Below are 21,234 nucleotides of genomic sequence, written 5' to 3'. Positions count from 1 at the left end.
GAGTCTGAGAGCTGACACCCAGATCCACCCACTCACAGGCAGAGCTCTGACTAACCTGTAAATAAATGTTGAGTACGTGCTTTTAAAAATATTAGTTTAAAGAATATTGCAAGTATATATCGGTTTGCAAAGGAACCGAATTATCAGCCCAAGGGGCATCTAATAGCTTCTTCTAGCTTTGCTTCCCTGTACCTATCTCACTGTAAAGTAATTACCCGAGAATTTATCAATAGTCCCAATCTGAATTCAGGGACCATGCCTTATTGCATCACCAGAATCAAAAATATTGTTCAGCACATGGTATATGCTCAATAAATTTTTCTGAATTATGGCCCAAATCTAAAAATTAGCATTGAGATCTTTTCTAAGTTTCAGACCCACATATTTATCACTAATTTTACATTTCCAGTTGAGCACCTCAAACTTAACAGGTGCAAAACAATCATCTACTTTGATCCAGTGCTAAAACCCTCCCCCGCAATAACATCATTTCCCTTTATTATGGCGAATGTTATCATGATCCTCCAAATTGCCTAAGCCAGAAGCCTCAATGTCAACTATGTCTCTGACTGCTTCCTGACTGCCCCGAGCCTATGAATTCAATCTTCCAATTATCTCTTGAGTTCTTTCCCTTCTTTCCATCCTCAGTACTCCCAGCCTTAATTCAGGGTCTCTAATAAATGTTGCAATTGCTTCCTAGATAATATCTCCATCCCTATCCCCATCCCCATGACTGTCTCCCTTTAAAACATTCTAAAATATACTCAAAATAAGAGTAATTAATACTTTGTGGGTTTACTATGGTGCCAGGCACCACTTCTACATGTATTTTCTTTTTGACTCCTAACAGCCCTAGTTATGGACCTTTGCAAGGTCCTTTAGTAAGCAGAGACAAGACTTAAATCCAGGTAGCCTGGTTCAGAGCAGTGCTTGACTAGACTCGTATAACCTCCTTGAACCCTCTGCTCCTTAAACATGTGATAGCCCAACTGACTACAAGCCTCTTCCCAAGCCAGTTCCTGACTTTTTTTTTCAAAAAAGTGTAACCTTTTATTTCTTAAGGATGTTTGAATTTTATAAATACATTTTTCCAGCTGGTTTGTGGTAATCATTTCACAATGTATACATATATCAAAACATCATGTTGTACACTTACTATATTCAATTTTTATTTTTCAATTATACCTCAATAAAACTGGGGGAAAGATAAATACATAAATTTAAAAAATCAAATTTTAAAAAAGAAATCTAACTTTTTAGCCTCATTGCTACCATCTCCCTCTGTCCCACCATCTAGGCATACACAATTACCTGTTGTATGTGCCATATTGTTTCAAATACATGTTGGTGTCTGATTCTCCTTCCCTGCTAGATGGCCTGGTAGTACTGAGTCTTTTTTACACTAAGGCTTGCTCCGTATTCTTTTTCCAGAGCTGTTACTATACTGAAAATGTGAGTGGTGGTTATGTGAAATGGGGTGGGCTGAGGTTAATAAGCAAAGGAAGTGGATCCAATGGGTTGTCAGACAAAAGGTCCTGAGGGTGAAACTAGCAGCTGGTGCAGGGGATCAAGGAATCCCTATGCCAGAAACTCAAGAGGGATGGGCTGGATATGCTGGCAACTGGGGCTGTGGTCCATCTTGGCCTTTTTGTGTTCCCCACTATGTGATGTTTACACGAGGAGGTGCTTTAAGGAACTGGGGCTGAGCAGCCAGCCTGGAGTGCACTGCCTTCCCTTGTTTGTCTGGCTAACTCCTAGGCATTCTTCAAGGTTCAGATTTAGCATCATTCCTAAAGATCTTCCTCTTCTCTGCATTAATGCCCCTCCTGGGCACTTCTTAACACTGTTTCGTGAGACTGCAAACTCCTTAAGGGCAGGCACTGTGGCTTTTTTTGGTATTCTATACCACCAGAATCTAATAATTCCTCTAAATACATTTATGGGACTAAAGATTTTGGTTTAGCATAAGAGAAAGTTTCAAAAGTATATTGTATATAAGCAGAGTACAGACTAGTGGCCACGAGTTTGGCCTTTGGCCCTATACTATCTCTTTCAAACTTGATCTTTCCATGTTACCTTGAGCAGCTTAATCTGTCCACACCTCATAAAATAGAGATAATACCACTTACACCATCAGGTTGTTGTGTTATGTAAGTTAAATACAATAATACATGGAAATAATTTGGCTTAGTTCCTGGCACTTTGAAAGCACTTGGTAATATTAGATATCAATGTTAATGTTTTTTGTTATTAGTTATGATCATTCACTAGCACTATCTCACAATGAGGTGAACTGCATTGAGAAGCAGTGAATTCCCTTTTACTGCAGGTATTCAAACAGCATTAAATCCTGGAGAGATGCTGTGGAAGACTAGATGACTTCTAAGGATGCCCCTTGTCTTAGAAGAGGGAAGCTCTTTCTCTGATTCAAAGAAAGTGTGATCATTAGTGTTACTTCTAGCAAAGTTGAGGAGTGCTAGAAATGAAAAAAAAGGCTTTGGATATAGAACAAAATATTTTATTCTTTGAGCAGTTAATTGCAAAAGCCCTTTTATTTATGTTATAACTCATGGCAAATCAGGCCCTTACAAGAAAACCTACCCCTTTTCAGAAGGACTAGGTAGGCCCTGCCAAAATGGAACAAACAAAACTTTAAAGACTGTTCCAGCCCTACCAAAATGTCTTTTCCCTTTGAAAGAAGTCTATTAGTCATGCAAATGCAAAGTTATCTTGAACAGGTGATAATCCCAACAAACAAAACGGTGAAACCATTAGAACCCTCTGTGCAGCATTCAATCCTGAGAATTTGGCTTTCAGGCATTAAAAAGGCAGACAAAGAGAGCAGAACTGGTTCCTACTTAGGACAATTTGTTAGGTCTGCTTATCTGAATTCTGGGTTAATTATCCTCATGTTTGGCCTAAAAAGGCCAAACAATTCTCTAAATGTGGCACACTGAAGGAAGCCCTGCGCTCTGGGACCCAGGCAAGTACCTTAAACAGGCAAAAGCAGCATCCTTAGCCACGGAATAACATTTACAGTCATGAGCTTAATTCTCGAAATACCAGAGATTTAAAGTAGATCCATGTAGAAGAAATCCAATGATACACACTCCTAGGGAGTAATTTAAGTGATACTCTCATATTACTGATGATTAAAAGAATTAAAAATTAAACAATTGAAAAGCTAGGTGACGAGATGACCATTTTCCAACATCTTTTTTAAGGAAGCATTTATTTCTGAAGCAAAAATCCAACGTCGTATTGCCGAAGTGGCCATCACCTAGTTGATTAAAGCTTTTGGAAAGGCCTAGTGGGTGGTTTATTGCGAACAGAAAATTAACCCTCCATTACCCGCATGCTTTCTTGGACAAGGATTAGCAGTCAGGGCTGGCGTCCACAAAGTTTGGATGTAATGCTTGCAAATCTGGGTCTTAAGCAGGGTGGAGCTTTGGACAGGTAGGGTCACAGCTAGAGCTTCCAGATCATCACGTGTTTACATTTCAGATGCGGGAACGGATCTAGTCCACGCCGCACCCTCCACAGCGCCTTTGCATTGTTGCTTGACAGCTTGCATAGTCCCCGCCCGAGCCTTTGATAATCCAGCCCTCTGATGAGGGAAGTCAATCACTGCTTTAGTTCAGGGCTCTGCCGGCGTCCCACGCCCGCCACGCGGGAAGGTGGGCGGCTGCTCCGCGTGCTTTTCCCGCAGATCTTCCCACGCCCTGCCCACTCCCCGCGCGTCCCTGGCTGTCCTCCCGGCCTGCCCTCTTTTGCACTTTGGCAGGCCAACTCCAAGGGCCCGAGTGTGGGGTGTCGGAGCAAGCACAGCTCATTTTTCTCGCGGCTTTCCTCACGGTGTGTTGGTCGACCCCCTCCCCGCAATCCCCGAAAGGCTGTGACACTCCGTTATATCCTCTCTGTAGATGTTTCTTAAAAAAAAAAATTTTTTTTAAAGTTTGAGACACTGGCTGTCTTGCGAATGAAAACTACACTATCTACTTAGGACCGGGACAAGCAAGTCAAGCTTTGTCGTTAGGGGAATCAGAAACGGTCCCTGGGACAGGCAGCCGGGCGCGAGTCCGCGACCCGGGAAAGCCGAGGTGGCTCGGGTCCCGCGTCGCTCTGCGGCCCCCTCCCCCGCGGGCTGGCGCGCGGAGCCGGAGCGCGCACGGGGCCGGACGCGCGCGGGCCTGGGAGCGCTCCCTCCGGGATCGCGGCTGCGCAGTCGGGCGGGAGCTGGGAAAAGAGGGAGGAGAGTGGAGGAGTCGGAGTAGGGGAGGGGGAGGAGCGGCGAAAGCGGAAGCCATGTTGGAGTTTCACCCCGAGCGAGGGGCTGCGAGCGTTCTCCTCTCCTTGTGGGTGTGACCGGGCTTTGGCGCGGCGGCGGGCTGCGGGGGGCGGGGACGGTTAGGCCGGTCGTCGTCGTCCGCGGCGGCGTGAGGGGAGCGGCGGCGGCGGCCTCAGCGTGGAGCCGGGCGATTGTGACCGCCGGGGGAGCAGGGGGCCAGCAGCGGCGCCCACTCTCCGTGTGGCCCCCTGAGCGCCCCCCCTCCCTTGCCCGGGAGGGAGGCGGGGGGCACCCGGGGCCCGCCATGAACCCCGGCTTCGATCTGTCCCGTCGGAACCCGCAGGAGGACTTCGAGCTGATTCAGCGCATCGGCAGCGGCACCTACGGCGACGTCTACAAGGTAAAGGCAGGGACCGCGCGCCGCCGAGGCCGCGGGGTGGGCTTGGGGCTCCGCCGAGCCTGGGCGTCCGAGTCCGAGCTGCTTGTCCCCGGGAGACGCTGGCGCCCGGGAGCAGTGGGGGAAGAGGACGAGCGGGCGCTGAGGGCTCCGCTGCCTTGGATTGAACAAAGGGCCAAATGTTTAACCCCGAGACCTCCAAGTCCTTACCTGAGCCTCTCGTGGACGCGGTTTTGACACCTCCCCTCTGTCGCGCCTTTACAGGGAAGGGCTGAACGGGAGCGGGCCACTCTACCCATCTGAGCGCAGAGAGGGTCTGGGCGTTTGTTGCATTGGCAGGGTCAGCGCGGCGAACCAGACAGCAGCGGTGTGGCGTTTGCCAACCCTGTGTGCTTCACGCGGACCTGGATCGCCGGCAGGAGGTTGGGAGCGGCTGCCCACCAGGCCTGGTGGTAGTTACTACACTAGGCAACCTCCATCGACAGCCTCTCAGCTTTTAGTCTATTAGCGTTCGCCTGTCGGTTTCTTTTAATTTTCCAAGGAATGACTTTCTTTTACAAAAGAGATCTAGTTAGTATGGTTTTCTTTCTTTCTTTCTTTCTTTCTTTCTTTCTTTCTTTCTTTCTTTCTTTCTTTCTTTCTTTCTTTCTTTCTTTCTTTCTTTCTTTCTTTTCTTTCTTTCTTTTTTTTTTTTTTTTTGGAGGAAAGAGCAACTTTGCTTTCTCCAAGTCGAATTGACTATGATGCCATTTGAAACTTGTTTTTGTCAGTGACACATAGGAATCAGATTTTTTTTTTTAAGTGAATTGAATACTTAGGAAAGGTACTGGTTTGACAAGGTTAGAATACAAAGTCCATTAGTAGTACAGCATTCCTCTTGTAGAGGGACCACTTCTAAATGTAGGAGGATAAATCACTCTTCCCTGGCCAGCTCAACTCTTGCCCTCGCAGAGACTGCCAAGAAGAGAGGATTGTGCCAAATGTGGCAGCAGTCTTGATTTAGTTGTTTATCTTCTTACTGGTAGCTGAAGTTGAGCCTCTCCTGTTTCGCATAACACCTGAGGATGCACACTGAAACTTAATTTTATATTGGAAAGTTTAGTTTTAACTTTATTTTGCCCACGTTTAGGCAATAGGTTTTTACTCTTCAGTGTAATGCTTGTGGTGACTTAGGTATTTAATACAGTGCAGCCAGTGTTCCTCATTGGTCTTGTTTTGTGGATGATTTGCTTTTCACCATCATGTACCTCATCTCTTTTCCTATAAACAATACAGGTGTATTGAGCACACCTACGATGTATAAGGTACTGGGCATCTAAGCACTTGAGTTGTAGCAGTAAAAGATAGATGTGATCCTAAGTCTTACTTGGAGTTTATATTTTTTTGGACAAGAACAACATTAAAAAACCGTTTAAGTAATTATTCTATTGCAGTTTTATTTTATGCTGCAGAGGAGAAAAGGATTAGGATTAGGGTTGTGAGAACATGTAACAGGAGGACCTGATCTTGTTTGGGGAGTCAGAGGCTCAACATCTTTTTAGTTGAGATCTGAAAGATTATTAGGCATTATTTAGGGCAATGGGGAGGGGGGATTATGCCAGATAGAGGGAGCATGATGTGTGAAGGTTCTATGCCTGAGGAAGCGGGTCAGGATTTGAAAGAAGGCCTGTATAGCCTGAACAGCCAGGGAGGTAGGATGGCCCTAGATTTTGCAGGGCTTTTAGTTCTTTTAAGATTGGACTTCTTAGGGCAATGAGGAGCCATTGCAGCAGGATTTTATGCAGGGGAGTGAAGTTAGATTGGGATTTTTAAAAGATTTCCCCCGTGCAGTGTGAAGATTGGATTGGAGGGGAAGAGCAGCTATGAGGCCACTGTGATAGTCCAGATAAAAATAATGGTACCTGTGAAATATGGTGATGACTGTGAAAGTCGAAGTGGATGAGTCTAAGTAGCTAAAGATTGGTTGGGGGAGTCCAGTTATATTCAGATGAAAAGTTAACTAAAACTTAATGAATGTATAAATCTTAGGTCGCAGCATGTACAGTAAATTCTTTTAGAGTTCTTTATAGGAACAATTGGCCATGTGTTTACTATATTTTAAAAAAAAGAGCTAGTAGTTAAGCCACATGATTAAAAAGTAAAAAAAGACTAGGGGCTGTCATTTCCTAAGGAAATCTAAATACAATAGAGGCATAATAAATTGATTAATTTTGTCATCCATTTAAAATAATAATAGTTAACATTTATGGAGTGCTTATTACTTGCCAGGCACTGTTCTAAAATTTTCTACTTAAATTCTAACATCAACCTTATGAAATAGGTGCTGTTATTTACTCCATTTTGCAGTTGAAGTAACTGAGGCACAGGGAGATTAAAGTAATTTGCCAAAGTTGGTAGGTAGCAAAGCCAAAATTCAAACCAGTGAGAGACTGCATTCTTAACCAGTAGGCAGTACTGCTTCTGTGAGACAGGATGTGGGCAGAAATGTCTTATCAGATTTCCAGTGGAGAAACTGAGGCACGCATTTAGTTTGGTGTTTGAGTTGTAGCTACACTCTGAGTTAGTGTGAGTCTTTACGTAGTTGTTGGATACCTAACTCCTGCTGTGTACCAAGGCCTTAGTGTTTTTGTTGTCTGCCAAGTGGACATCAGATGATAGATGCTGCCTGCCAGGCTCTTCCAAAACCAGGGACCCAAAGCAGAGAATGTGGTTTTTAGCATCATAACCTGTGACTGATAAATAACCCAAAGCCTAAACTATTTATGATTTTGTCTATTATTAAGTTCATGCTATAAAGATACATATTTTTTGTATTTGTTTTGCTGTTTTAGATTTTTCTTATACAAATTGTGTTCATTAGTTAGGTAGGAGAGCATTTTGTTTTCAAAAGCCAATATATATAATTTGCTCTTTGTCAGCATTTAGGTGCTAAAAATGGAATGATCAGATTAAGTAAATAAGTTAGAGACCTAATTATTTATAGTCATTCTTGGAAGGTTGTTGTTTTAAGGGATTTTAATTTGAAAACTGTATCCTACTCAGTGTAATAACATTTATTGTATTTTAGGTGTCATGGTTTAGTTAAAAAGTGCTGAACTAGGATGTGGACTTTCTGGAACTTATTTGCTATGTGACTTGTAAAATCACTTAGCCTCTCAGAGCTGTTTTGTTGTGTAGGTATTATTACCGTCATATGTTCTTCTGCTTTTGATGTTGAATAAATGATTCCTGTTTTACCCAACAAATAAATTATCTTTATTTTTTAAGGCCAATATACATTTTATCTGCACTGTTTTAAAGTACTTGGAGATACAGTTTTTTAAAAAAGCATACCTTACTTAAGTGCCCTGTAATCCTGAGGGCTTTATTTGTCATGAAGTATCTGCAGCCAAACTTCCCTAGGGACCTAGGGCTTGACGACTGTACTTGTATGGTTGGGCCTCAGTAGGCCCATGAAGCACTCTGAAATTAATAGGCTTAATGTTATATGTATTTGTGTTTTTCTGGAGAGATGGCTTATAGCATTCATTACATTCTCAAAGAGGTCCATAATCCTAAAAAAGAAAAGAACAGATGATCTATATAGGTTTGTCATTTAAAGAGTTTTCTTGGAGAAATTAGGTAGTTCTATACAAGATCACATTGTCAATATTCAGTATGATTTTCACATAGATTGTGCCATCTTTTCTTTGGCACTTTTCCAGTTTAATTTATATTATTCCTACCCTTAAAGTCTTCATGTCTTGGCATTTATCTATATTTACTGCTAGAAAGAAGGAGATAGTAAAGCTGGAGATAGGATAAGGCAAAGATGTTTTGAAGGAATAGTCTTAAAGTGTTCCTTCAGAAGAATCTTATCTAGTCTCATGGCTTTAGCTTGGTCCCTCTGTCTTCAGCCTTGTGCTTTTTCCTGAGCTGTAGCCCATTGTCTCCAGCTGACCTCTTCACACACTACATCTTCCTCCAGATGTATGCCTTTCCTCATGTCCAGCTTTTATCAAAAGCCCCAATATTGACAACTTGTTAGGGCTTGAAGCCTTGACATCTTTTACTTCTGGACTAGATTTTGAAGGCATTTGCTACATTCTGTACACAGACGTTTTCCAAAGTGTGGTAAGGCTGCTCAGTACCGTGAGAATATTAGACTGAGCAGTCCTGTGGTAAAGAAACCTGTTAAACGTTGCTTAACCCAGCAAACTCAGAATTTACTTGACGATGGGATTCTTTTTCTCTGTAATACCCATTGCTTGTCCTTAGTACTAGTATCTTGTAGAACATTCTTTGGAAATGTTGATACTGGTTTTGTATCTATGTGTGTTTCAGTATTAGGGCTTTTGACAAAAACTAGACATGACTTCGATATTTATGATTCCCTAAATGAGGTTCTTACCTCCAAGCTTTGCTTTGTGTATATATTTATTTGTGACAGCATATCTAATGCATTATTTTGTAATTAAGAATGAATAGTAAGTTCTCTCATAAGAATACATTGAACAACCATCATATATTGAACAGCTATAATATGAAAGGAAATTTGTTAGAGACTGTGAGTAGAGTAGCAAAAATGTCAAGGCTTGGTACTTGGTATTTACAAGAACATAAAGTGTGCTTTTAGTTATCATAGTTCTAGATCAAAACCCTGTTGGTTTCCTCATTTCTATCATATTAAATCTCTTACTGGCTGAGAGATTTTCTAGACTTTCCATAATCTCCGTAACTAACCTCTCTGTACCATAGTATTGTGATTTAAGAGCAAGGTTCTGGAGCCAGACTGCCTAGTTTTACCACCCATTTGCTCTTTGACCTTGGGCGAGTTACTTAATCACCCTCTCTGTGCCTCAGTTTCCTCAATTGTAAAATGGAGATGCTTTGAAAAGTACTTAGGACAGTGCCTGCCACATAATACTCAGTCATTGTTAATTGCTATTCGTATCTAGTATTATTTACTATTATATGTTTCTCCTGCTATCCTTCTGACCTACTCTGTTTCTCATCCTCTTGCTCTGTCTCAGGATTTTTGCATTTGCTGTTTCTGCCTAGAATCTCTCCCCACCCCACCACCCCCATAGTATTTATTTCTCCATTTCCCTCAGTCTGATATTATTATGCATATGGAGATACTGTGTCATTTTAAACTAAAGACCCTTAGTGACTAGTGAAAATATCAGTAGGCTATTAAAATTGCTTTTATTTTGTTTTTTGAAAATATGATTAAATTGGGCTTTTAGGAAGAGGACTTTGTTTCTCAATACAAAAAAGCTTTAGATTCAAGAGATGAAATCATGTTTCTTCCCTACTTAAGTTTTGTTTTTTACAGACTTTTTTTGTTCTGGAAAATGCCACCTTTCAGAGTTCCAGCTGCCTTGACCTGACATTATAGGTTTGGATTCCTAATGTAACAGTATACTTCCTACCTTAGTCCTCAAACTCTGTGGAAGAATTTTAGGTTTGACCATAAATTTAGGTATGTTCAAATAAGGTGTTTATTTTGTTTAAACTCTTCTCAGAAATTTCAGATTATAAGAAAATTCTTTCTCCATAAAGCATCCACCTTGCCTTGCTCAAAGAATCTTCTGTTCATTGCCTATAGACTAAAGTACAAACTTAAGCCAAACATTCAAGGTGCTGTCCCTTTTGCCCTCTGGTTCCTAAGGACGAGCGAGGTTTAGATAGCTTGGAGGAGGCAGGGAAAGAGAGGAGGAAAGCAGAAAGCGGGGTGGGGGAGGGATTCCAGGTGAATATAACTACCTGGATAAAGGCTTGGAGATTTAGAAGAGAGGATTGACTAATGTGGAATGCTTGTGTTGGGGAGCATGGAGAAATAAGATTTGCTGGATAAGGTTGGGTCAATTTATAAACTTGTTGAAAGCCAAGCGAAGTTGTTTTGGATGTGAGGTGGTAGGATGTTGGGAGCACTGAAGACTTTTGTACGAGGAGTAATTCTGATAATCATCAGAATGGATCAGAGAGGAAGGACAAATATCTTCTAGGTAGAATTATGCTGGTCTTAAGCTTTTTGGTATTAGAACGCCTTTTGCACTCTTAAAAATTATTGAGAACCCCAAAGTTGTTTGTTAATTATATCGGTTGCTATTTACCATATTAGCAATTATACTTGAGATATTAAAAAGTATTAACCTATTAAAAAGACTAATAAAAGTAGCACATGTTAGCATAAATAACATTTTAATGAAAAATAACTATATTTTCAAAAAAATGTTTAGTGAGAAGTGGCATTGTACATTTTGAAAATCTCTTTAGTATCAAGTTAAATAGAAGACAGCAAATTCTCAATTCTGCTTCTTCAGTCTATTGCAGTATTTTGTTTTGGTTGAGGTACAGGAAGAAAATCTGGTCTCACGTGTATGTAGCTGGAAAAGTAGAATATTTTGATATCCTTTTTAGATAATAGTGGATATTCTTTTCTGACACTTTTCCACAACTTGCCAAGTGGTAGCTTCTTAAAGATCAGTTGCAATGCAGCATCTGAGATCTTAGCAATGAACCTTCCTACCATTATGTTAAAATGCTGATTATTGGACTTAATATGGATCTTTTTTACCCATTCATGATTTTTTAATATCACGCATCGATCATTTGGGAAATATAGTTTCACTGAGTTATCCAGAACAGAGTTGTCATATTACATTATATAGTATCAAAAATCGTCACTAATCTCATCAGTAAAGTCTTAAAGTGTTGATGATAGATCCAAGTTTTCCAACATTCAAATTTTTGTTTGAAATTGCTAGATGCATCACTTGCAGCAGATACTGTCAGTTGTTTTCAAAGAAGTGACAGGCTCATTTTTAAGAAAATATCTGTCAAATATTCAAGCCTAAATAACCACAGTTTGTCTGTCAGTCATTCTCTTGAGTAAAAATGATGTTCTGTGAAAAGTGGCTAGTTCAGCTTGCAACTCAGTCTTTTAGACAACCATTGTGCTTTGCTATGCAGAAGATGTGCTTTATGCATACTTCTCATTTCATTACACAGAATATTAAAATACCCTGCATTCAAGGGTCAAGATTTAATAAAACTCATAATGTTTATGCTTCAACAAGGACATTCTTAAATGAAATTGGCTTTTCCCCAACTCTGACTGCATGGCAGTGAAGAATATGATGACTGCTAGAGTATTGTAGAACCATTTCCTTGATTTGTGCTAAGGCACCAACAGTTTTACCACCATTGCTTTTGCACCTTAGTGCAAATGTCAACACAAAAAAAGGGAACAAGTAACATTTCTGAATGGTTATAAAAAATAGTTTTGGCCTCTCAGACCCTCCTAGAGTCCCAGGGATCCCCAGGGATTCACTGAACTATGCTAAAAGATTATATGGAGTAAGCTAAGGGTGAGGTAAGTGATAGGCCAGATAAGGCAAATAGTAGCAAAGAATGGAAAGGAAGCAACAGATGAAAAGCATCTTGGAGAAAAATTGACAGGGCTTTGTGAAGAAAAGTAGGGGAGGAGAGAGGTGATTCAGAGGACTAAATTTTAAGCCTGATAGTGGAGTGCATAGTAGGTGCTTTATAAGTGTTTGTCCAAATAAATTAATAGCAAGAGAATAATATCTATTACAAAGACAATAAAGTGAGTTGATGAATTTTGGATGTTTTATTAGAAAATAAAGTGATATCTGTGGGATTTCTTTTCATTATTTTCTTGCTGTGGTTACTCTTAAGAAGCACTAATAATGAGTTTCTTCATTTTTCTGTGGAAAATAATAATTCTTTAGTAGTGTCTTTAGAACCAACAGGAACTGATAAAGTCAGTACCTTTCTCTCAGCTCTTACTGAGGGATTGCCAGGAACACATGCAAAGATATGTCCTCTTATTGAAGAAAAATGTTATAGATTTGGAGGGTAATTAATATAAGGAATTAGTGAGTGGAATAGTAGAATACAGGCTAGATATTTTTATTCTGGCATAAATTTTAAAATCTTATTTTATTCTGGTTATAATATATACATCTTTAAAAAATAGACAATGAGAAAACAAAACAATATGTAGGAAAAATATTCTTCATAATAGGATAATACTCTTAATATTCTGATGTATTTCCTTCCATTTTTTTATGCTCAAATATTTTATAAAACTTAATGCTATTGTATATTTTAAAAATTAAATTATAGTGAAATGCACAAATCTTACATGTTTCATTTAGATGAGTTTCAACAAATGTATGCAATTGTGTAACCCACGATCTTATTAAGATAGAACATTCCCGAACCTCAGAAAGTTCCCTTGTGCCCCTTCCCAGTCAGTCACAAGTGCCACAGCACCACTCACCATCTCCATTCCAACCCCCACCCACATTCACTGTTCTGATTTCTATCACTGTACTTCTTTTGGGGGGGTGGGGAAACAGCTGGTCTGTATGAAGAAGTGAACCCGTGACCTTGGTTTTACAAGGGCACACTCTAACCTACTAAGCTAACTGGCCAGTGTGTCACATGAAAGCTCTTCTAGAACTTCATATAAATGAATCACAAATGAATTGTCTTGGCACTTTTGATGAAAATCAATTCACATTGCACATGTGGATATGTTTTCTTGTTTTGTTCTGTTAGTTGTATGTCTGTCCTTTCACCAATACTTCACTGTCTTGCTTACTGAAGCTTTATAGAAAGTCTGAAATCAAGCAGTGTAACTCTTCCAGCTTTCTTCTACTTTTTGCAGAATTGTTTTACCAATTCTAGGTACTTTGTGTTGCTTTGCCTTACAGGGAGTGACAAAGATGCAAGAAAGATTGCTCAAAGCCCATTACTTCTGAGCAGTGAGACACCTCAAAGGGGTTAATTTCCAGGAACCCTTAAGAGAGAGGCATTCCTCCTTGGAAAATTAACCCTGAACTGGGTTAATTTTTTCTGTCTCCGTATTTATTCTCCAGGCCAGAAAGTTACAGAAAAGGAGCATAGGTGGAGTTATGACTAAGTATAGTTTAACAATAGAGGCTGGTAACATCAGTGAAATAGCAAAGTGACATTCCATGATGCAGTTTGCAAAAGGTTAAGTCAATCCACTAACGAAAGCTTGTTTTTAGCAAATACTGTGTTTTCCTACAGCAGTTTCCTCAGTATTTTTACATAACAATAAAGCAACTTTCTTAACATATCAATCAGTAGGTTAACCTGCTCCAAGGGCATCTGTCCTTGAGCCAACAGCTTTGCTGTGTTACAATTCTTTATCTATAACAGAGACTTTAGCCTGGGGAAAGTTTCCTGTCTTTTGCAAGTTTAACATTTCTATATGTAATTTTAAAAGTTAGGCTAAACCTGAAACTACAGGTCTTTGGAAACTAGGCTGTGTGAAATACATTTGCTTTATTAATGTTAGTGTACTCCACACCTTTGCTTTTCCATATAAATTTTAGAATCAGCTTTTCAAGTTAAACATAAAAGCCTGCTGGGATTTGGTTTTAACATTTTATTTTGAAGTAATTATAAACTCGTAGGAATTCACAAAACGAGTACAGAGAGGTCTCATGTGCCCAATACCCAGCTTCTCCCACTGGTGACATCTTTACATAACTATAGTGCATTATGAAAACCAAGAAATTGATTGGCACAATACAGTCAACTCAATCTTAGTTAAATTGCACCAGTTTTTACATGCACTTATGTTTTTTATGTCTTTGTGTATAATTTTGTGATATTACATACATAGCCTGCTGGGATTTTGATTGGGATTGTGTGGGATCTGCATCTCAGTTTGTGAATTGAGATCTTAACAGCATTGAGTTTTCTGATGGTATATCTCTCCATTTATTTATATCTTTATCTTATCAGTGTTTTGCCTTTTTTTCCCTCTATAATTGATAAATTTTATCCCTAGCATTTTCTACTAATATCGTAGTAAAAGATGATTATGGAATATTTCTTCAAGGTAATACAGTAATTATAACGTGGGCCACATTTTCAGTTTTAATTAAAATTCTCACTGTACTAGTGCTGTTTGCCTTCCTTTGCCTTAACCTTGCTCATTTTTAGCCCTGAGCATATGGACTCCTGTTAAAATTGGAAAAAATGAAAGGAAAAGACAGGAAAAATGACTAATTAAAAATATATACACTTTTCTATGTGTCCAAAGATTAAAACAAAGACCTTATAAACGTGATTTATTTTTATATATGAGATAGATGTGCTTATGTGTACATATTTTGTAAAATTCATATTTTTTGAGCTTATTAAAGAAAAATACACCTAGAGTTTGCTTTATCGTTAAGTGAAAAATAAACAACACTGCTAGATTGTTTAGGAGAATTTCTTTCTGATCTTGAAGAGCTTATGCTTTGATATAAAGAAACAAAATATGAATAAATAGAATATCTAAGGAACATTTCTAAGGCAGTATTTTAACAGTTAGAGGAGAGCAATAAAACTGTATAAATACTATAGAAATTTAATTTAAGGAAAAGATGAGTTGACTTCATGGAAGAACAAGTCTTGACCTGGGACTTAAAAATTGGGTTTGCATTTGTAGAAAACCATATATACCAAAAGGTTATATATGGATAAAACTACTGCTGTGAAACCTAAGTGGTCAAAGAGGTAATAGACAACTTTTCTAAGGGGTCATATTGAGAAATGTGATAGATAATGTTTCAGGTATTCAAAATACAGACAAATGAGTCCCAACTGAAGAATTTGGAACTCATTTGATATACAATATACTATTTCCCAAATTCATTAAGGCCACTCTTGTTTTTCTAACCTGCTTAGGTAGCTATTTGGGTGGTATTCAGTGAGATTTCTGTTATTTCCTCCCTCTCCTTTATACTGGTTTAAAAGTTATAGATTTTATTTTTATACTGTTGTGGTGGTTACCCTTAAAATTTCAACATACACAATTAGTCTAAAGTTAATCTTTCTTTCTCTGTTCTCTTCGTAGTCAGTATGTGGACTTTAGAATGCTTCATTTCATTCCCTGCCTTCCTGTTTTGTGTTGTCTCTTATTTGGCTCTCCACTATTCTTAGATGTCCCAGATTAGTATTACACACATACGTTTTCAATTTCTTTCCTCACTATTTCTTCTTGGCATCTTACTCCCTCATTTTGGGTTCAGTTTTCTTCAGTATTAAAGCAGTATTTTGTAGGGTTTTTGCTTTTTTTTTAAAGTAAGGTAAATTCAGTCTTTTTTTTTTTTTTCCTTCTTCACAAAAGTGTCTTTACTTTTAAATCATAATTTAGTGGGGCATAGAACTCTAGGTTGACAGTTGTTTTCTTTCAGCACTTTAAAGATATTTTGTTGTCTTCTAGTTACCTATTGCTGATGAGAAGTCTGTTGTCAATTTATTTGTTGCTCCTTTTAGCTAATCTATCTTTTCTCTCTGATTGACTTTTAGGAGTTTTTTCTTTGTCTCTGGTGTTCTGCAGTTTTACAATGTTGTCTGTGGATTTAAATAAAAATATTTGTTGTTTTTCTTTAATTTGAAGAGTACCACATTTCGTCTGTCCCAGAAAATTGTGAACTGGTATATTTTTGTTGTTTCTTCCCCTATTTCTCTGTATTTCCTGGTAGAACTCCAGTTGTATTTTTTAGCTGTCTCCTATTTCTCCATGTCTTGTAACATCATGATTTTTCTAACTCTTTATTCTGTGTTTTGTATTATGGTTCATATCTTTATTATTTTCAATTGTGTCTTTGTCTAATCTGCTGTTAGAAATTTACTTTTAAAAAAAATCTTTTGAAATTAATTTGAATTCACAGGAAAATTGAAAGAATGATAGAATAATAAAAATAAAAGAACTCTCATATACTCTTACCCAGATTCACCAATGGTTAATATTTTACCACATTTGCTTTATCACTTTTTCTCCCTATGTATGTATTATTTTTTTTTTTTCTGAACTATTTGAGAATAAAAGTTGTAGACATCATGCTCCTTTACCCCTAAACACTTCAATTTGTATTTCTTAAAATAAAGGACATTCACTTAAATAAAACTATAGTACGTTATCGAAATCAGGAAATGTTAGTATGAATACAGTGCTTTTATCTGATCTACAGACCTTATACAAATTTCAGTGGTTTCAGTAATGTCTTTAATAGCATTTTCTTCCCTAGTGCAGAAACCAATCCATGATCTTACTGTGTTCATCTCACTGCTTTCAGTTTCCAAGTCTCTTCAGCGTCTTTTAATCTCAAGTAGTTTTTCATCCCTTCTTTGTCTTTTTAAACACTAACATTTTTGAAGAGTACACATTATTTTGTAGAACATCGCTCATTTGGGGTATGTCTTGTGTTTTCTTTTGATTAAATTCAAGTTATACATTTTTGGCAGAAATTTACATGTTATGCTGTGTCCTTCGTGAATCATGTTAGGGGCACATGATGCTGATTTGTCCCATTATTAATGTTAACTTTGATTACTTGGTTCACATGGGCCTGCCAGGTTTCTTCACTAAAAAGTTATGATTTTTTCCTCTTGTAATTAATTAGTAAATTGTGGGGAGTACCTTGAGTCTATAATATTTTGTTCCTCATCAAACTTGTACTTATTGGTATTAGCACCCATTCATGATTCTTACTTAAATTATTGCAAAGTACGAATTTTCTGACTCCATTAATTCCTTCTACGTGTGTTGGTTGACATTCTGCTGTGAATCAGAGCTGTTTCTTCTCTGTTTATCGTTGGCCTCATGGATTCTTATTTTATTCATTGGGTTTTAATTCATCACTATCATTTATTTTGATGCTCAAACTATTTCAGATTTGGCCAGTTAGATTATATCTTAGCTTGGGCTGCCATAACAAAATACCATAGACTAGGTGGCTTAACCAACAGAAATTTATTTTCTCAGTTCTGGAAACTAGATGTCTAAGGTCAAGGTACTCAAACTATTTCAGATTTGGCCAGTTAGATTATATCTTAGCTTGGGCTGCCATAACAAAATACCATAGACTAGGTGGCTTAAACAACAGAAATTTATTTTCTCAGTTCTGGAAGCTAGATGTCCAAGATCATGGTACCGGTATAGTTGGTTTCTAGTGAGGACTCTCTTCCTGGCTTGTAGATGTCCTTCTTGCTGTCTGCTAACATGGCAGAGAAAGAGAAAGGACATGCTCTCTGGTATCTCTTATATAAGGACACTAATCCCATCATGAGGACCCCACAGCCAGGACCTCATCTAAATATGGTGTTCTTCCAAAAGCCCCATCTCCAAATACCATCACATCTGGGGGTTAGGGCTTCAACATAAGCATTTTGGAGGGACACAGTTCAGTTCATAGCAGATTCCATTGCTTTTTACATTTTAATAATTACATTTCTAGAAGCTCTGTGTTATTCTTTTTCAAATCTGTGTATGCTTTTTGCGTAGTTTCTTGTTCTTATAGTTTTGGCGCCTTTTATTACTTTAGTTCTTTTTAACATACTTAACTTTCTTTCAAATTATTGTTCTATAATTTCAAATTTTGGAGGATTTAATCTTGCTGTTTGTTGGTTTGTTGTGTGTGCTGTCTCTCATGGTAGATTTTTATTTTTATTTTGAATTTTTCTATTTTTTTTTCTGTAAGAATCTTTGTGTTTCAAATTGGGGGTGGGAATGGGGAGTGATGTCCTTCCAAAACAATTTTGCTTTTGCTGCTTCCAGGAAGCTCATGAATGTTCTTGGTCTGGGACTAATTTTTGTGTTAATTTCTCAGTTTGGAATTCCCCACTATGAATAATGCAAATTTGATCCGCAAATCAAAATGAGCATCAGCCTCTTGGTTTTGAATTCTTAAAGGGTGTTTTTTCTTCCTCCCTATCCAAAGCCCGAGTAGAGACAGACTTTGTTGTTATCCTCCTGTGCTTATGCCTAGCCTTTTAAAAAAATTCTTTTTGCTTTACTGAAAGCACAGTCCCTTCCAGGGTCCTAGCTTAATTCATGAATCTCTGTTCCAGTGTGCGATTTTGAGTGAGCCCAAGGCCTGTTCATCAGTACTCAAAGGGTTATATAATCCCAAACACAGAAGGTTTTATAACCCCAAGCAGAGACCCACTTCTCCTTTCGCCTATCCTCCCACCCTTATCCTTAACACCCCTTCTGCCCTTTGCTGGTGGAGGCTTTAACTCTGGTTTTCCATTTTCTATCTTGCATTAGCATAACATATGTTAAAATTGATGAACCAATATTGATACATTATTATTAGCTCGAGTCCATAGTTTACATTAGGGTTCACTCTGTGTTACACAGTTCTATGGGTTTTGACAAATGTATCCATCATTATAGTATTATACTGAATAGTTTCACTGCTCTAAAAATTCTGTGTTCCATCTATTCATCTTGCCCTTCCTTGTTCCCCACCCAACCCCTGGCAACCACTGATCTTCGTCTCTATAGTTTTGTCTTTTCCAGAACGTCATGTAATTGGAATTATACAACATGTAGCATTTTCAGACTGGCTTCTCTCACTTAGCAATATGCATATGAGGTTCTTACTTGTCTTTTTTGATTTGACAGCTCATTTCTTTTTATTGCCGAACAATACTCCATTGTATAGTTGTACCACAGTTTATCCATTCACCTGTTGAAGAACATTTTGGTTGCTTCCAAGTTTTGGCAGTTATGAATAAAACTGCTGTAAACACCCATGTGCCGGTTTTTATGTGGACATAAGTTTTCACCTCATTTTTGTAAATACCGAGGAGTGTGATTGTTGGATTGTGTGCTAAGACTTATTTTTAGCTTTGTAAGAAATTACCAAATTGTCTTCCAAAGTGGCTGTACTACTTTGCATTCCCACTAGCAGTGGAGGAGAGAGTTCCTTTTGCTCCACATCCTCACCAGCATTTGGTGTTGTCAGTGTTTTGAATTTTGGCCATTCTAATAAGTGCATAATGGTTTCTCCCTGCTGTTTTAATTTGCAATTCCTTAGTGACAAATGATGTTCAGTATTTTCCATCTGCATATCTTTTTTTGGTAAGGTATCTGTTTTGTCCTTTTTAAAATTGGATTTTTTTTTATTGTTGAGTTTTAAAAGTTCTTTGTATATTTTGATACACATCCTTTTTCAGATATGTGTTTTGCAAATTTTTTCCAGTTTATGGCTTGTCTTTTCATTCTCTTAACAGTGTTTTTCACAGAGCAGAAGTTTTTAATTTTAATGAAGCCCAACTTATCAATTATTTCTTTTATGGGTATGCATTTGGTGTTATATCAAAAAACTCATTGCTAGACGCAAAGATCACCTAGATTTTCTCATATGTTATCTTCCAGAAGTTTTAAAGTTTTGCATTTTACATTTTGGTCTGTGATCCCTTTTTAGTTAATTTTTGTGAAACCTCTTAAGATGTATATCTAGAATTTTTTTTTTTTTTTTTTTGCATGTGGATGTCTAGTTGTTTCAGCATCATTTTTTGAAAAGACCATTCTTTCTCCATTGGATTGCCTTTGCTCCTTTCTGAAAGATCAGTTGACTATATTTGTGTGGGCCTGTTTCTGGGCTCTTGTATTAGTTTGCTAGGGCTGCCATAACAAAAGTACCACAGATAGACTGGGTGCTTATACAACAGAAATTAATTTTGTCGTAGTTCTGGAGGCTAGAAGTCCGAGATTAAGGTCTTGATAGGGTTGGTTTCTTCTGAGGCCTCAGTCTATAGATGTGTATAGATGACTGTCCTCTCCCAGTGTCTTTGGTCTTCCTTTTGTCAGTATCTATTTCCAAATAAATGGAGTTTTAGTTTGTAAAGTGGTAATTTGGAGTTAGATACAGTAGAGAACTAGAGGAAGTAAGGACTGGGAGAAGACCATTGAGTCTAGTTAGGAAGGTGTAATTGCTGTCTGTAGAGCCGTTTTCTTAGAGTGGTTGGCAAAGAATCTTAATCATAAGTGATTCAGAAAGTAAGAGGGGATGAGGACATTTTCTGTAGTCTGTTGTCAAGGAGTTTGATCCTGCTGCTTCCTTACAGTACCATATCATTCCTATCTTCCTTTTAGTGTGTTTCTCAGGAGTATTTATTGAGCATCTATGTTGGGCTTTGTATCACGGTTGGCACAGAGGATGAAGAGGATCGGATCCCTGTCCTCAAGGAGGTGGCAGAATAGATATAGGAATAGTAATTTAACTACAGCATTAAGCAGTATGGAGCATTTTGTGATTAAGTATTGAATTATGTGATTTCCCAGTAAAAGTTCAGAAGACCAGAAGATAATTGCAGTCCGTGGCCAAATAGGAAAGGCTTTTTAGAAGAGATAGAATGAAAGCTGGCCCTTAAAATGTGGTTTAGATTTAAATAGGTGAAGTGGGAGGGCACTGTAGTTGAGACAAATATTGCAGAATGAAGACCTGGTAGGGGGAGGAATAAGCAAGAAGGGATCCTGCAGGAAACAGGTCAAACTTCATCAAATGATTTGTATTGGAGAATAGTGGGAAATACTGGATATTAATAATAACAATAATTTTAATCATAGTAAATACCATTTATGGAGTATATACTGTGTACCAGGCATGATTTTATGTAAGCACTTTTCAGGTATTCTCATTTTAATCTTCCTCATAGCCTTATGAAGTAGGCATTGTTATTTCTATTTTACAGATATGGAAACTGAGGCACAAAA

General features: G+C 38.2%; 1 protein-coding gene across 1 annotated transcript in view; it reads left to right on the top strand.

Annotated features, from left to right (window-relative positions):
* Window positions 1–4,298: 4,298 nt before the first annotated feature.
* MAP4K3 (mitogen-activated protein kinase kinase kinase kinase 3) overlaps window positions 4,299–21,234 on the top strand; it is a 184,411-nt gene continuing 167,475 nt past the window's right edge. Inside the window, exon 1 of the mRNA XM_063077684.1 lies at window positions 4,299–4,688. Coding sequence (XP_062933754.1) covers window positions 4,593–4,688 — 96 coding nt within the window. The 5' untranslated portion in view covers window positions 4,299–4,592. The remainder of the gene's footprint in view (window positions 4,689–21,234) is intronic.

Source organism: Cynocephalus volans, chromosome 14 (genome assembly GCF_027409185.1).
Source record: "Cynocephalus volans isolate mCynVol1 chromosome 14, mCynVol1.pri, whole genome shotgun sequence".
Taxonomy (NCBI): Eukaryota; Metazoa; Chordata; class Mammalia; order Dermoptera; family Cynocephalidae; genus Cynocephalus; species Cynocephalus volans.
The sequence above is the reverse complement of the archived record's forward strand: the minus strand, read 5'-3'. Positions and strand labels throughout refer to the sequence as shown.